This window comes from Coptis chinensis, chromosome 4 (genome assembly GCF_015680905.1).
Source record: "Coptis chinensis isolate HL-2020 chromosome 4, ASM1568090v1, whole genome shotgun sequence".
Classification (NCBI taxonomy): domain Eukaryota; kingdom Viridiplantae; phylum Streptophyta; class Magnoliopsida; order Ranunculales; family Ranunculaceae; genus Coptis; species Coptis chinensis.
In genome coordinates, this window is record NC_141459.1 from 105,724,595 (window position 1) to 105,737,933 (window position 13,339).

Consider the following 13,339-nt stretch of genomic DNA (forward strand, 5'->3'; position numbering starts at 1 on the left):
ACTCGCTCAGAGATGACGAGTCGTTATTAGGGATCAAAAGTCGAGATAGACTCGTTAACGGAAATAGGATTTGCTCATGGGAGAAAGATTTTGCAATTTTAAGGAAAAGTGAACAAAATGACAAACCGACCGCTGTATCTACAGTTAAATCATCAGCCATTAAGTAAAACAAATTTCTGAACTTGCTAACAAGCACCAAACACTAGAGTTTTCTCAAGCACTAGGAGTGCAGAAAAATCACAACACTTGCTAGGGACTTTTCTCAAACACCAACTATGTAGGAAGAGAACCCAAAGAACACAAATCACAAAGAAAAGTTCGTCGCCATACAACACGCTTAGGAACACCACAGGAGTATAGCTTCAAACAAGGCACACTTGCCTTTGACTATCAACAGAAAATAGGAGAGTAAAGTACCACAACTTTAACAAGACAGCCCACCCAATATACATATAAACATCACCTCACACACACAAACAGCTGCACACCTTCACAATCACCACAACACCCTAGATTTACATCTAGGGTCACACACCAAATATCAACCCTTTTTAGGTTTTCTTTACCACAAACTTTTTTCAAACAAGACCAAAAAAAAAAAAGAAGAAAAGAATAGGAGTTAGAACTGAACAAGAGTTCTTGTTCTGATACTAAGTGAAGTTTTGAAATGGAAAAATATAAGAAGGAGAAAGAGAGATCAATCTAGAATAAACTGTTCTTGCTCTAACCCACTATTTATTATGTCTTAACAAATATATTTACACCCATAGGTACACCACTTAACAACCACACAATGCAACTCACACCCATTACTAAAAACACCCAAAATAATAAAAACAATACTCTCACATCTAATAACAATACTTCTTCCGCTGTCACTATCACCTTTATAAACTCCAAATTTACAACCATTGCTTTTTCTCTAGTTGCCATCAAAATTATCAAATAAGTTTTTTTTTTAATTATTATTTTTTCTAATGGGGAAGAAAATTTACCAAGAATGTTGGAGGATTGAGAGAAAACAGGACCAAGAATCCTCAAATCTCTAGTGGGTATGGAAACGAATTTGATGATGGCGTTTTTTTCGCATTCGACGACTTCTGTCTCGCCGAGTCGATTGAACCGCATCCATAATCGGGAACCACTGGCTTACTTTTTGGCTTTGGTGGTGGTTGAGGAAGACACGACGGCGTTGTCAATAAGTGGTGACAGTGGCGGGGGCTGATTAGGAATTTCTATTAATTTTTTAGCACAATCAGCAATTCGAGGGAGCACACGCACAACTTTGCAGTTACGCAACATCTGAAATATGAATATTATTTTTATCAAAAGTAGCATATAGATTAAAAGAAAATAGAAAATTATAGAAGCAATTTAGTAGTACCGTCTTTATGCAGTTGTCTCTGCAGATTCAGCAATCACAAGTACAGTTATGACAACAAGCTTGAAAAGAACCTGAAAGCAAGATGACAATGTCAGCAGAAATAGTAGCAGATAGAGAGAGAGAATTTGTCCAAGAAAAGGCAAACTTACTGGAATGAACATCTGAGCACATGCCTAAAAACCTCCCAGAAGCTCCTTCGATAATAAGCACAACAGATGGCTAGCCTACAGAGAGAAACCCAACCAAAGATAAAAAGGTTTATTAATTGAAAAAATTAATAATTAATGAATACTGAAATGAAGAAAAAGGGAGGGACCTCTTCTTCTCGTTCAATTGGGCTTCTGTAAAATACGAAATCTAATGGTCTCTCATATAAATACCTTTGTCAAAGAAATTGATACAAGTCACAAGATTCTTCTCATCTTCACTTACTAATAGAGGAACAATAACCTGCAAAGTTAATAAAAAGGGTAAATTGGAGCAAAGGAAAAATTTATCAAACAAAGGCAAAGGCACACTGTAAGCAGTAAACGAAAACAAATATTATATTATTTATATATGAAGGGAAAACTGAAAAGCTTGATACTACAAAAGTGAAATTGAGGGATAGTGTGTACACATAGAGGCATTGTCATGTGACAGAAATTATGTACTTTTCAGATTAATTTAATGTCATAACTTGTGATCCACGAGATCTATCAAATAAGACTAACAGTAAATAACAAATTCAAAACAACAGTTTTATTTATTTCTAAAAGACATGTGATGTGTTTAAAAGCACAAAAGCATGCCCTGGAGGCACAAAGGTTGTAGAAAATATGATTCGACCTATTGGGTTGGCTGGGAGTGACGCGGGCACTGGCAACCACTAGTGTGTAAAACACACTGTAACAGGTATATAAGGACTTGTTACACACACTGTGCTGCGAGCATTTTTGGGTATCTACATTGAGTCCTTTGCATAATGAATGAAGGCGTGCAACCACCCTTCTGTTCAGCATTCAGTGATCAGAGGCTACATTCAGACATACATATATATGACAAACGGAATCAACACAAATATTAAAAAACTTGTATACAACATAATTTTTCTCAATTGACTTACAGTTAAACATCTGAATGGATCATACTGACATAATACAATGGTCAAACATCGCTCTGCTTCACTAGAAACCTGAACAAAAAGAGATTTGTCAAAGTATGATTTAAGTATTAAAAATCGAGGAAAAAAAATGATTTGAGTATTAAAATCTGTATCCCCGAAAAAAAATTTACCTGTTAGCACAACCTCAACAAAAAATGATTTGAAAGTATCAAGAAAAATATTTAGGATTAATAGTCTTAGTATCCCAAATGAACATAATTAATCCAGCACGGATCTGGAAAAACAAAGACCTGATTGGTGAGCATTTCAACTAACAATGAAAGTGCAAGTTCTCGGATCAAGGAATCAGGATCATCCAGCACCTCCAATACAACTGTGAGAATCTGGTTAAAATACTGCCCACAGACAGTCTAAATAATATTAGTAAGAAATGTAATGATTAAATAGTCTGTGCTGATAAGTACGTTCAGGTCACAAAGAATATTTGTTGCTCTTGAAAAACCATGGATAATCAAAAGAAAAGGAATACGAGAAAATTCTAGAGATTCCAGAAGAACACTGAGAGCTGGACACTTAAGAGTCTATGTAATCAGTATCTACGTTCCAGAACCATCATAAACCGACACTTCTAAATAATATAAGTTCCTACTATTTGATTCTCTATAGCATTAAAAGGGTAATGTTGACAACCAATGCATTTAAGAACCTCTTAAGACGCTGTACACATATATTATATTGTTTCAACTGTAATGTAATCATGTACCAATATGTTTTTATATCCGTCCTTAAGGAGATGAGGTTTCATGATCATGTGTGTAACTGTGATACAATTATGTTGCAAGTTGAATCTTCTATGAAGGAAGTCTTTATGAGGGTTGATTACTCTTGTAGCTCCTTCCCACAAGTAATCTATTTTACTCCTCCCCGCCCCCAGTTCCTATACTCTAGATAAGTGGAATCATGTTTTAAATTGCTCAATAATATCTCGCCAGTCATAAGAAGCTTCAAAGATATTGATTCTGGAGCAGAAATCGTTAGGCATTTGGAATGGGGATATCAATCTTGGACTGGTAACACAATGAAGTAAAATCCTCTAAACACCAACAACATGACGAGTGAATATCTATCTTCTACACAGGATTCAATTTTGCCTATGGAGATTATGAAGGGGAAAACAGAAGTAATGAACTCAAGCACTGAAGATTTCGGATGAAAAAGAAAGAAAGAACCGAAACAGGAGAAAAATACATTGAATAGAAGATTTGCGTAGCCTGGTAATAAAAAAAACTACCATAAAATCAGAACAGAGCTTGAATGCAAGGAAATGGAACCTTGCTCCAGACTAATTGATCATTAGCCACTGAAAGATCGATCAGCTGCTGAAGTGCAACACGCTTGCTTACACTTTCATTCTCATCACTGCCATTGCAAATCTGCACGTAAGTACAAAACATGATTTCAGAAAGGAGTTTTCCAAACAAGTGATGAGTTTCACATATTCTCATGTACATGAGCAAAAAAGCATTTCTCTAAGAATATATTTCTAGCTTCATATTTTCAGGTCTTACCTGATGCAGAATTTGAGGGATGCTAGTCCCTACATCTGGAGTGGAACTGGTTTTGGTAACTGTTAGCTTCTCATGATTAAGGTCCAGTTCTGAACTTCTGTTACCAAGCGTTAATACTGGAACTTCTCCATGACCAGAGCTCCCCATTCCATTAACGTCTAATCTTGGAGTTGATAATGAACTCTCTAAACCCATGACTGGATCAGTATTTTCCAGATGGGTCGTCCACAATCCCATATTTTCAACCACACCATTCACATTTGATGTCAGATCCATGCTTTTGGAAGTAACAACCTCCAGATAATAACTAGAATCAAGACCCTGATATAGCTGATCCCGAGTATCATGTGAACCTTCATGCCCAATAGAGCCTAAGATCAGAATCGATTCCTGCATGGAATTCCACTTCCTTCCACCTTCACTATCGACGGAACCAGCAGAATACCTTCCGAAAAATTGACTTTTCTTTGATGCTCCTGCATATCCTTCTTCAGAAGAAGTTCCTACAACATCAGACTGCTCGAAAAAAAAATTTAGAATGCTGTTGCTCTCTTCTGTTCTGCAAAAAGTTCATGAGGTCGACCTCTATACGAGGCGTGAACTGTTTAAGCACTCGCCTCAAGGAATTTTGTTCTTCAATTGACAGACAAAGAATGAAATTCAGGACAGATGCTGAATCAAAATGGGAATAAACCGCTATGATACATGTTATAGCTGCTTCCTTAAGTTTTGTATTCTTGTCATGGACCAAAGGTGCCAACTTAGCAAGCCACAATTTCAGGATGCCACTGTTACCAGAACCTTCAGAATTTATTGAGTTCTTGTTGAAGGAGTTGATAGCAAACTCAATAACAGCCAACTTCGCCTTTGGTGAACGTTGCTCATCAAGAGAACGAAGCAAAGCAGGAAGGAGAGAATCTATACCATAGGTCTTACTCACAGTTTCTAGAGTTGTTGAGCAAGACTGGCGAATTAACTCTTTTTGGTCGATTAACCTTGAAAAAACATGAGGCAGGATCCTCTCGATATAACTTTCAAAAGGCTTTCTGCAAGAAGGAATCATCTCAGCAAGTGTTGAAAGAGCTGCCTGTGCAACTTTATGGTGAGGATCATCCAAGTGTTTGAAAAACAACTTCATAACCTTCTCGAAACTCTGTGTAATTTCTTGGACACCTTTTGCCCCTTGCTGCAGCAAAGTTCAGAGATAATTAAAAGCAGAAACTCTGGCAGACCAGTCAGAACTAGAGCTCAAACCCTCCATCAAAGCATCATTAAGAGACACTGGACCCTCCATGTAACTTGGCATTTCACCAAGTGCAAGTTGGCTATCATCAAAACTATTTCTATTGTTAGCAGATACCCGTCCAGTCACATGTTTTCTCAAAAGCGGCCTCTGGAAATTGGGGATAAAATTGTTTTGTGAATCCCTGAAACAGGGATCTTTATAAGGTGTGTCTAGATATTGCCTATCCATATGTGTGTTCAAATATCTTCAGTTGATCCTCATATCAGTATTTTCTTCAATGTGACTCTCATCCTGCAGTCTCTCAGAAGTTCTCTTGGCAGTATATGATGAAAAAGGCTCAGTTGACAGGCTGCTGTGGTAGGAAAACTTGCTGGGATCTTTGGAAGCATGAACCTGAGCACTGATAAGATTGGATGTTATTAAACAACTGCTCTGACTACTACCTCTAGAAATATTGGAGGCAGTTGAATCTGCCAATACTGAATCCATGAGATGACTTGAAGAAGAAACAGCAAGAGGAAATGGTGGATCACGAGCTGATGGAGTGTCAACTCCTGCACTAGGGGAACAGTGATTAAAGCTTAGACATTAAAGAAATGGTTAATAAATCCATAATGCAGTAAATTGTTAAAATAAAGTTCTGTATGGATAAACTTATTCAGAATGAATAATTACAGTGTAATATTAAGTATGTAGTTGAGCTGAAACATTCCGTACCATGGTCCAAACTAGTCGATCGCAAAGGCTTGTCAGATATATCCAAACCTCTCAGCATGCTTTCAATAGTACTAACTTTTTGTTTACTTGCATGCAGCACACTTTCAAGACTTCTCTCAGTACCTTTTCCTAAAGATTTTGCTTGCGATAAAACAAGACCAGAAGTGAGAGGTGTTCCTGAGGGCAGAGTTGCACTCCTGTCTTCTTCTTTTTTGATAACAAGTTGCACTCCTGTCCATTGCAACAATTGCAGAAGTTCCGTACCCAGGTACATTAGAAGTAGGTGTTTGGGATGGAGTACGCAATGATTGCACCCCTCTATCATGAAGTGAAGGAGAAGCATATCTCCTGTGGACACCACCTTCTTCTTCATTTATAACCTATACAGAATTGCATCACATCAAGCACTAAGTTTTCATATCATCACTAAGGGATCCCATGAATAGATGGAAACAAATACCCTTTGAATGACAGGATCAAAAGATGAGAATAGACGCCTGGAATGTTCTGGCCAAGTTTTTGTAAACATCCGATAACAAGTTCTCGCAGTTGATCGCACCTGCAAAGTTTCATTTCCCACTAGGTTTATATTAACTGACAAACTAAAATATCTACTTTCCCTAGTACGTAATTGCCACAAATAAATTATTCATCAGCATCTTTTCTACCGTAAAAGAAGATGTAATTCAAAATTTTAAATGTGTAATTAAGTCAATAGCTAAATGCCAAGAAAGCAAAAACAACCAACTATAAACCAAAATACTTGTCTTTACTTATTTTACGTAGGTAAAGTTTCACTAACTGTTGAATTCACATTAAATCATAAGGATCTTTATTTCTAACTAATTTATCTGGAGAAAACGTGTTCCAAAAAAGACCTACATGCAAAAGGTGGGGGAGAATGAAAAGCTTTAAGACCAAAATTTAAAGGTCTTAACAAACTTGGTTCTCTTAACCAAGTCGTGTACATAAATGTGTGCACACTCATTTCCACAAAACAAGGATTTATGACATTGAAAGATATATAAAATCCTATTCAACTGCATGTACATTAGTCTCTCCCTAAGACTTTACATAAGATTTTACTAGACCCGACACTCCAATAGTCTTAGTTAGAATTCAAAATTCTCATATAAAATTGTAGTCATAACCCATCAACCAGAAAAATAATACCTCAATCATTGCGTCTGCTACACAGCACTTTATTAGATCTTCATAAAGATCTGCCACTCGTTGTATTTCTGGTGCATCTGCCCAGTACTCGAGTATCAGAAGTGCATAGACACAACACCTGCAGCATAAAATGTAATTATTTATTAAATAAAATAAATAAATAAAACCTTCCACCTTAAACAAGAGGCACAAATAAATATACCTGGCACGGAGCACTGCATTGCGGTCATTTTTATTTATGACTTATGATGCTGTCTTATGAAGTTATGATTTGTGCTTTGCAGACTAATCACTTGAGCACTGAAAGAGAATCTGAGAATGCAAACCAATTTTGAGCAGTTAGAATTCTGAGGTATCACCTTGGTCATTCATACTTCCTCAAGAATCAAGATCATCCATCTAACGGGCTTCACCATGGCACAAATTTCACATCTGTTGCAATACATATAAACCTAGCAAATGAAATCTGGGTTCAAAGGGAAAAAACAAAGCAGAAAACACACTAAATTTCAAGACACCACCCCTAGAGCAGAGGGGAGCTAATAAAGCTAAGGAAATACGTAGTATCCTTTCATCAATAATCAGAAATATGTAATGAGAAAATATCCTTTTCATCAATAATCAGAAATATGTAACGAAAATATCCTTTTATCAATAATCAGAAGAGTTTTACAAAGACTCTAGACTCAAGACCGTAACCCTACCAACTACAAAGATTAAGAAATGTTGCAGCTCTAACTACTAAGACGTCAACCAGACACACAACCCAGCAAACAGAAGACATCAATTGAACTGAACACAGTCGTCCATCACACCTCATTGTCAATGCTTGAGCTCTGCAGCTTATGCTGCTGCTTTCTGCAGATAGATAATATTCGTCAGGAGAACAGTCAACTTAAACCAAAGATAAGTGGCCCTCACAATTTTTTTTTAAAGGCCAGCGACTTACATTAGTATCAAGTGTTTCTAATTTGCTCATCTTGGCAAATATGTTGCCATAAAACTGAGCGCCTCCTTATTGAACTCCTTCATTTTTTCCTTCAAGACTTTATAGTTTATACTCCAGCTTTACGTCCCTAATTCCACAAAGATTCCACCCCAACATACCTTTAGTCAAGAGACATTGGACATCAATGAATTAGCCGATACAATAAAAAGGCACAATACATACCTGTTGTTGGGATCAATTTCCAACGCCTTCTTAATATCGATCTCAGCAAGGTCCAAATCAGCCTGCCAAATGTAAGCTTGGGCTCGTCTATAGAGGGCCTAAACAATCGCACTCTCAAGTTCTAGCACCTACAAATTATTATCGCAACACTAATCCTCAGGCCTCTTGGTTTGATGTGATTTCAGTTGTATCTAGAAATTAATCCACAGTTACCTTTGTGCAAAGCTTCTCTGCTTGTTTGTAGTCCTTTAGCTTCAGATTGCAGCTTACCTTCAGAACCTTGGACTATTTCTTTTCCTCATCACTGAAGTTGGTGTCATATTCAATAAATTTTCCAGCCTGATTACAAGGAGATTTTCAGTCAGTTGCAATAAAATGAAATCATCTCTAAAATTATTCGATCCTACTAAAAACTTTCTTACCTTTTCATATCTTTTGAAGCCTTAGCAGCGGCTTCAATTTTTTCAGGTGTGTTCATGTCCCACGATTCTCTCTCTTAATGATAGAAACGGAAAATTTTAAACTCACTCGTACCAAGCAAAATGCAAGATCCATACAAAGAGAAATCACACTGAAGATACCTTGACAGGTACAGTTATGACGACAAGCTTGAAAAGAACCTGAAAGCAAGATGACAATGTCAGCAGAAATAGAGAGAGAATTTGTCCAAGAAAAGGTGAAGTTACTGGAATGAACATCTGAGCACATGCCTACAGAGATAAAAAGGTTTATTATTAATTGAAAAAATAAATAATTAATGAATACTGAAATGAAGAAAAAAGGGAAGGACCTCTTCTTCTCGTAAAACACGAAATCTTCTTCATGTTTTCGTTCAATTGTGTAATGAAAAATGAAAAATTAATTTTCCGCCAGAAGAACTAACTCAGTTTCTGCTTCTTTTAATATCTTCGCCATCAATTTCAATGTTGGGAATGTGGGTTAAGATGCTCCAGTCCTCCTCTCTGTCCTCCTCTCTCGTAATGATAGGGCAGACCCAGATTACCAATTTGTGAAGCATGGTGAGTGGTTTCAACTCCTCTAGCTTGAAATCAAGGGATAGGCCGACTCGAAAACTCAATTCTTTAAGTGACGTGAGTTGGTTTAATCCTTGGGGGAGAGAGGAATGCGGAAAAGACGAGATTGTAAGAGTCTTGAGGTTGTTGTTGTTGTGGGTGAAGGACATTAACGATTTTGAAAAAACACCTACATCGTACCTCAAGTCCAGAGTTTCAAGCCGAGGAGGAAAAAGGTAGTGCGGTTCCACCTTCAAATTTGGGCAATGTAAAAGTCTCAAGTATGTAATATTGGACATCATCCTCATCCAAGTAGGGAGCGTGGAGCCAACATAATTTTGTATCGACAATTTTTCCAAGCTTTTATGTGGTTCCAGATTTTCAAGAACACCTTCCATCCTTCGTATCTCCGCTTCGCTGCTGACATGTTCAATATCTGGCCGACCTTCTTTATATCCGAAATTCAACCCCAAATATGAAATGTTTTTCTTTTTCTCCAATTCTGCTTGCTTGGCCTCATTCACACTTTTTACATGCCTTAACCCCTTAATAGATAGAATTCCTTTTAGAAAATTGAGATTTCCTAGTTCCCCAATCACGGACCCTTTGCTGCTTCCAACACTCACAACAAACTTCATTAATGTTCGAAGCTGACTCAATCGCTCAATGCCTCCTCTAGGATAATAATTTAGATTCTCAGTGCCTGCAACTTCCAGATGTCTTAGGTTAGAAAGCTCACCAATTCCTTCTGGCAGTTTGCAAAGATCATAACAAAAGTTAAGTTTCAGTGTTTGCAAATTAACTAGACTTCTCACTGTCTCCAATTCCTTTAGTATTTTATTGCGAGACAAATCAAGGTACCGAAGATGTAATAATCTACTCACTTCACTTGGAAGTACTTCAAAGCCAGGATCACTATATGTATAACTCAAGTCCAAAGTCCTGAGACATGTCAACTGGTGTAATGCAGAAGGTACCGACGTGGATGATTTGGCTACCAGCGTGCGTAACTTCTTCGCTTCATAGATAGATGAATTCTCTATATCATCAACTGTCAAATGACGAATCTTATGACTGCTAATTTTCTCATTATTCACCAAAACAGAGCAATCAGTTTTTGTGAGGAACACAGCAAAGTCATGTACGAGATCATGCATCTTGCATCTAACAATGTTTCCATCTTTGTCTTTCTTAAAATCTTGGAAGAATGAACGCATCGCCAGAGCATCAAAATACTCTACACCAACCATCTCTAGCTCTCTTGCTCCATCAGAGCCGAGATAACTTTGTGCCATCCATAGCTTCACCAGCTCGTCCTTCTTTATGTTATGGTCTTTTGGGAAGATTGCACAGTACATAAAGCATCGTTTCAAAATTGACGGCAAAGCGTGATAGCTCAACAGAAGAGCAGGTCGTAAGAAACTACTTTTCTTGTGTTTTCCAAATGTCACTTTCTAATACACCCATCCAATCTTCTTTTGCTTGTTTGAATCGCATTAGACTTGCTAATGTCTTGACAACTAGTGGAACACCTCTGCATTTTTCGCGAGTTCTTGTCCAATTCCCTTAAGTCTTTCACAATCTTCTTCCGATCTTTCTGAAAAAGCTATTTGCCTAAATATGTGCCAACAATCATCTTCCGACAATTCTACCAGCCTCCGTATATAAGTTGAGCCGATCATCTTTGCAACTTCCTCGTTACGTGTGGTAACGATAATTTTGCTTCCTCGCTCACCACCATTTAGAGATAACTTCAATGGCTCCCAACAGTTGGAATCTTCAGTCCAAACATCATCTAGCACGAGCAAAAACAGCTTTCTCTTTACGGACTTGCACAAATGCTGATGTAGAAGTTCCCACCCAACCACATCTTCTGGTAGCTTCTCTCTAGTAGCTTGTGCAATGATTTCTCTGGCAATCCTTTCAAGATCAAAAGGTTCAGAAACACAAACCCATATTTTCAGTTTAAAGGTGGTCGTGATAGTTTCTTCGTTATACACTAGCTGCGCAAGAGTTGTCTTGCCAAACCCACCAGTTCCAACTATTGACAAGATAGGTATACGAACCCGAGTTTCTTGTTGACTAGTATCACATAGCAGCATGCTAAGTATCTCTTGTTTGTCATGATCCCGACCGAATATCTCTGATACATCCACAACAGAGCTAGTGAGTTGTCGAGGTTCCTCGTGACTATGACTCTGAACGAGGCCTAGTTGATCCTTGCTGAGAGCAATCACATCTAGTCCTTCTCTTATGCCTTTAATCCTATGAGCAATGTTGTGGCGTACACCAAGATGTTTAAAGCAAGCACACAGAGATAACAAGTAGGAACATACCCTATTGGTAACGTGAGAGCCATTAGCAGAAATGAGAATTCGTGTGTTCCATTCATCCAATACATCATCTGCATCATACATTACATCTTCGAGCTCTCCCAACCAAATCTTTACTGCACTATCATGTCTTTCCTTCTTTTCTGCATCTTCAAGCACCGCTTTAACCAAACGGAGCTTAGTCTCGAGGTTTTGTAATTCTTCACGAACCCCCACCACTAACTGCACCTCTTGTGCAACTTCTATTCGGATGAATGAGGTCAACTGATCCAGGACAACAGAAAGTATCGCTTCAGCCATTTTTTTTATTGATCAACAAAGAAGAAATGAGATACAAGAAACTTAGTGCCAATGAGATTAAGATTACAGAAGTGTTAAATTGAATGTCTCGGCTGAGCAACCGCCGGTTCATTAAAGGTCAAAGTGTTAAATTCGGTTTCTTGGTTCGGTACTTTTAGAATCGGGTTTGGGTCATTTGGGTTTGGGTTATTGGTATTGGGCCTTAGCCATTTGATGTAACGGCTGAGATCAAAATTTGTAACAGCATTAAGTCCACGGTATTCAATGGCTGCCATGTCATATGTTGTTGCTGCTTCTTCCTGTGTAGCTGGAAGTAAAAGCAATAAAAGGTCAGGGGTAAATCGAGAAAGATAATTAATTTGAAATTCGGTGGAGAGTTGAAACTTTAAAAAGCCGTTCGGGGTTGCTGATCTTCTCTCCAACTAACTAGTTTGACTGTTTTCTTAATTGAAAATGTTTAAATAATTTTTCGAAAGTAACCTTACATGCACATTGTAATCAACAGCTGTCTAATTACCAACTGTCTACAATGTAACTGTATTTCATACTGCAAAATTAAAATCCCTGAAGACATGGGAATTTTGTGTTTTCACGTATTTGTACTTTTGTATGCTAACTTAGGAATAAGAAATTTCTATTGTCATAGAAATGAGATTTTGAACTTAGTGCCAATGAGATTTAGGAATAAGAAATTTCTATTGTCATAGAAATGAGATTTTGAAGTGTGACGACTAATAATGGGAGAGGATGACGAAATCATGGAGGGATACACTGGAGTCAAGTATGCAAGTTTGTGAACCATCCAAGCCAAATGAACATGCATGTGGATGCAATGAATGCACGTGTCTGATAATAGCGTCATGATGTTTTCTAATTTGTTGGTTTCTTGTTCATTGCGATAGTTTTAACTGTTAACTCTATTTTGGTAAGTGCCAATGTTTTCTAAACTTTCAATCACATTTGGCGTAAAAAAAACAAAATTTCAATCACATTTCAATCAATTTCAATCTATTTTGGTAAGAGAATACACGTCCTTTTTGCTGGACTGGACAAGAGGATCGTATTCACGTCTTATTTAAGTGTGAATGGACTAAAACTATCTGGTTTGCCTCAAATTTGGAGGGCATAAGAGCAAGTCCAATGGAGAGTAGTTATAATGGGCTGCTAAAAGATGTCACATAGGCCTTTTAGCAACTCCAACCAAATTTGGCAGTCGAAATTCGAAAAACCAGTCCAATTGACACTTTTAGCAGTTGTTAAGTTCAGGATACAGACGGCAGAGTTTATGCCGTCAACAAACGCTATAACGCACAAATATCTTCTCAATCT

The 13,339-nt window shown here is 37.6% G+C and overlaps 1 protein-coding gene and 1 pseudogene across 2 annotated transcripts; both read right to left on the reverse strand.

Annotated features, from left to right (window-relative positions):
• Window positions 1-1,389: 1,389 nt before the first annotated feature.
• On the reverse strand, window positions 1,390-9,072 carry LOC147506639 (CLIP-associated protein-like; annotated as a pseudogene). The gene is made up of 15 exons (XR_015221157.1): window positions 9,051-9,072; window positions 8,893-8,984; window positions 8,365-8,426; window positions 8,009-8,051; window positions 7,487-7,505; window positions 7,396-7,435; window positions 7,194-7,311; window positions 6,481-6,579; window positions 6,257-6,400; window positions 6,021-6,222; window positions 4,058-5,857; window positions 3,821-3,922; window positions 2,780-2,884; window positions 2,490-2,558; window positions 1,390-1,455 (listed from the first exon to the last, which is right to left on the reverse strand). The product of XR_015221157.1 is annotated as a CLIP-associated protein-like (transcript).
• LOC147506640 (putative disease resistance protein RGA3) lies at window positions 7,826-12,323 on the reverse strand. The gene is made up of 7 exons (XM_086605803.1): window positions 10,910-12,323; window positions 9,155-10,831; window positions 8,787-8,984; window positions 8,578-8,703; window positions 8,365-8,492; window positions 8,143-8,269; window positions 7,826-8,051 (listed from the first exon to the last, which is right to left on the reverse strand). The coding sequence occupies exons 1-2, from the start codon at window positions 12,008-12,010 to the stop codon at window positions 9,248-9,250; spliced, it is 2,685 nt and encodes an 894-aa protein (XP_086461929.1). The 5' UTR covers window positions 12,011-12,323; the 3' UTR covers window positions 7,826-8,051; window positions 8,143-8,269; window positions 8,365-8,492; window positions 8,578-8,703; window positions 8,787-8,984; window positions 9,155-9,247.
• Between the last annotated feature and the right edge of the window lie 1,016 nt (window positions 12,324-13,339).

What these genes read in the sequence shown, in the direction of transcription:
- LOC147506640 (XM_086605803.1), bottom strand. Translation starts at nt 12,010, where the DNA reads ATGGCTGAAGCGATACTTTCTGTTGTCCTGGATCAGTTGACCTCATTC. An exon ending in AACTCGCGAAAAATGCAGAG is followed by an intron (nt 10,832 to 10,909) that starts GTGTTCCACTAG and finishes TGGGTGTATTAG; the next exon opens with AAAGTGACATTTGGAAAACA.